We start from the raw sequence: 3,441 nt of genomic DNA on the forward strand, positions 1-3,441 counted from the left end.
AGATGAAGAAAAAAAAAAAAGAAACAATGTGTTGATAAGGGCAGATTTCAGGAACATCTTTATAAGGAATATTTTTACGTCTGTCTACACTTAAAAATTAGATCAATCTCTCTACATCACTCAAAAGGCTGCAAAAAATATTGCACCCTGAGTGCCACAGTTAAGACGTGTAGATGCAGCTAGGCCAATGGAAGAATTCTTTTATCGACTTAGCTACTGCCTCTCCAAGAGGTGGATTAACTACAGCAATGGAAAAACTCCTTCTGTCAATGTAGGAAGCATCTACACAGTGGTGCTACAAGGACACAGCTGCAGCGCTGTACTCATGCTGCTGTAGCAGCTGTAGTGTAGACATACCCTTACTTTCATGCAGTCAGACACTACCATAGCACCAGCAAGTCCGTGAATTGTTGTAACAAAGCTTTTAATATCCTTTATAAAAAAATAAAGTTATTTACATTTGCAACTCATTTGATGGCATCCTCATTACAGCACTTTACTGGATGAAGAAGTGTCACTAGAATACACATTAGGGTTAGTATCCTTCATAGATGAGCATAATATGACAGGACAGACTGTTTAAAATATTTTAAAATTCCTGATCTTCTATAGCTTGATACAAATACATTCCTTACAACACATGTACCCCAGATTTAGAGTAAAAGCAGGATCCCTTCCAGGTGAGGACACGGGAACTTTGTCCTATCTATTAACGTGTCCTAGGGATAGTCGCTGCTCGTGTATATAGCACCTTAACACACACAAAAAAGGGCAATAACCTAATTCCAAGGCCCATAACCTAACTGCAGGACCTCGCTCATGCTACTTCAATGTCTTTAAGAAAAATCTAGTTAAAAGGACAAAAGTAATATGACTATATTTATTGTATAGCTGCAGGAAATAGGATTCATGAATACAAAAGCCATCGAAATATATTATAAATCTATTTGAGTTTCAAAACTACTCTAGAATACTGCTTTGCTTTAGAATACAAATAACACTGTTTGGGATTAGTTCGTAGAGTCTGATTTTGGTCCATGCTGGTAATTCTATAATGTTATAATCCTCTTCCATTACTTTAAAAGCCTCAGATCAACAGGTTCTCAGGCAGTGGTAGTAATGATGCAGCAAAAGAAAGGCCTTTCCAAATTCCAGACTTCAGCCGCTGCAGCCAGTTCAGAGAAATTCCCATCTCACCTCCTCCCTTCTTTATTCCTTCCCTTTAAGTGCATTTACCCTCAGAACTATAAGGGAAAGAAAGGGTAGGGTACAAGGATTTCACACCGTTTGTTAGAGATGGCTTCTAATCACCATCCTTTAGTTGTGTGCCCATAAATCATAGCTCTTAAAAATATCCAGAAAAAAAAGTTAGCTTTACTTCAGCTAAGCTGTAGTTCCACATAGTCTGTTAGCTGTAGAAACTTCTTTGGTGTCAGATTCTGGTCGTCCTGAAACCACAAATGGCCAAGTCTGTAAACAAAAAAGGCATTTCACATTAGAAGGATAGTTGCAATATAAAGTAAAACTGGAGCTTTTATTAACAGTTAATTTCCTAGCACCCCATATTTAAAAAGCAAACAGTTTTAGTCACACTGGGAAGCACTACAAACTGGTTCTCTCTAAAAAGTATTATTTTAATTGGAATCAGATACACCTTAACTTGTTATTACCAGCATCAACTTATTCATGTTCAAACATATAATATTTTTAAAATGCTTTGTAACTGATTTCCTAGTTTTTAAACTGGTGCTAAAATAATCAACCATCCTAATACATCTAGAAAGACAGAACAGCAATCCTCTTCTTTATGCCTCAGCTCTTAAATTCTGGATTTAGTGAAAGCTTATGCTGCAAAATGACCTGAAGAATGAATTATATTTTCCTCAGTCATTTAACTTGTCCGATATCCAGAAAATGAATTCGTTAAACGTTTCTGATTCAGTCTCCCCAGCATAAACACATCTTTAGGCCCTGCATCACTTTAGGCCACGTTGGCTCTTCGTTATATAGATGTAAACGGGATGGTTGCGAATTTTTTCAAAGCTGTAACTGAGCGGAGAATTGGGGTCTTGCTTAGATAATAAACAACATCACTCTGCTGGAGTGATCTACACAGTTTAAAGAAATAGGGGGAAATCTAAGAAGGCTGGAAAATGTAGTATACCAGCTACAGGCACGCTGAAGTTAAACATCAGAAGTAAGAGCTAGACCAGATGAGTTAGATCACTAATTATTTTTTCAGGGGGAAATGTCAGCCTATAAAAATAAACACACGTCGACGGGTCTGTTCTTCCTCTCCACAAACACCCCCGCTCCCAGAGCTACTACGTGTTCATCCCCAAGGCGCACAGCTCTCTGAGCAGGGACTGGACGGACTCGAGCTCCAGGATGAAGGTTTCAGGCCCACAAGTGCCTGCTATTGTTCGGTGCCCAGCTAGACACGCCTGGCACTGGACTGACAGGGCCGGACGTGCCAAGCCATCGGCTTCTTGCAGCTCAGCACCTCTGCGAAGCAGGCTCTGGGTGTGCGAGGTTGCTCCCCCCACCCAAATCAGAGGCCTCTTAGAAAAGTGGCCCTTGTCTGCCATCCCTCTGTCCGGCCATCCTGCCCCCCAGCCCTGCTGGGCCCATCCGCCTGGGGGCGGGCCAGCCTCGCCTCGCCTCGCCTGGGGGGCGCTTACCAGGTTGACAGGGTGCACGTAGCCGTTCTCGTAGCGATCCTCCTGCAGCAGCTGCCGGAGGTGGGCGATGTAGCTGGACGCCAGGCGCAGCGTGTCCAGCTTGGAGAGCTTGGTGTCGGGCGGCACCCAGGGCAGGCTGGTCTTGAGGCGGGAGAACGCCTTGCTCAGCACCCGCATGCGGGCCCGCTCGCGGGCGTTGGCCGCGTTGCGCTGCGACTGCTTGCACTCGCCCGACGCGCCCCTGGGCAGCAGCGGCGGCGCCTTCTTGCCGCCCGCCCGGGCCCGCTTCCTCTTGCAGCCCCCGGCCGGCCCCGCCGCCGCGCAGCGCCCCTCGCCGTCCTCCTCTTCCTCCTCCTCGTCCTCCTCCTCGGCCGCGGAGGACTGGTCCGCCGAGGGGTAGAGGGGGCCGCGGGGCTGGCGCTGGGCGGCGGGCGGCGCGTAGCCCAGCTGCAGCCCCCGCAGCTCCATGGCGGGCAGCTCCTCCGCGTCGCTGGCCGAGCCCGTGGACATGGCACGCGCCCTTCCCCGGGGAGAGACGGGCTCGGGGGGCAGCGGCGCCGGGCGGGCGGGCAGGCAGCGCAGGCGAGGAGTCCGCCCAGCCCAGCCCCGCGGCCGCCCCGCCCTCACCCCGCGCCGGGAGGCTCGGCGGGATGCCCCCAGCCAGCTGGGCTATATAGCCGGGGGTCCGGAGCGGACCATCTGCAGAAGGGGAGGGGGAGGGCAAGGGGGCGCCCCCCCGCCTCCCTGCGCACACACGGCG

General features: G+C 49.0%; 1 protein-coding gene across 1 annotated transcript; it reads right to left on the reverse strand.

Moving 5' to 3' along the window:
* Positions 1 to 407: 407 nt before the first annotated feature.
* MSC (musculin) lies at positions 408 to 3,236 on the reverse strand. The gene is made up of 2 exons (XM_050941396.1): positions 2,682 to 3,236; positions 408 to 1,470 (listed from the first exon to the last, which is right to left on the reverse strand). Exons 1-2 carry the CDS (start codon positions 3,189 to 3,191, stop codon positions 1,384 to 1,386), a joined length of 597 nt encoding a protein of 198 aa, XP_050797353.1. The 5' UTR covers positions 3,192 to 3,236; the 3' UTR covers positions 408 to 1,383.
* Between the last annotated feature and the right edge of the window lie 205 nt (positions 3,237 to 3,441).

This window comes from Gopherus flavomarginatus, chromosome 2, assembly GCF_025201925.1.
Source record: "Gopherus flavomarginatus isolate rGopFla2 chromosome 2, rGopFla2.mat.asm, whole genome shotgun sequence".
Classification (NCBI taxonomy): Eukaryota; Metazoa; Chordata; order Testudines; family Testudinidae; genus Gopherus; species Gopherus flavomarginatus.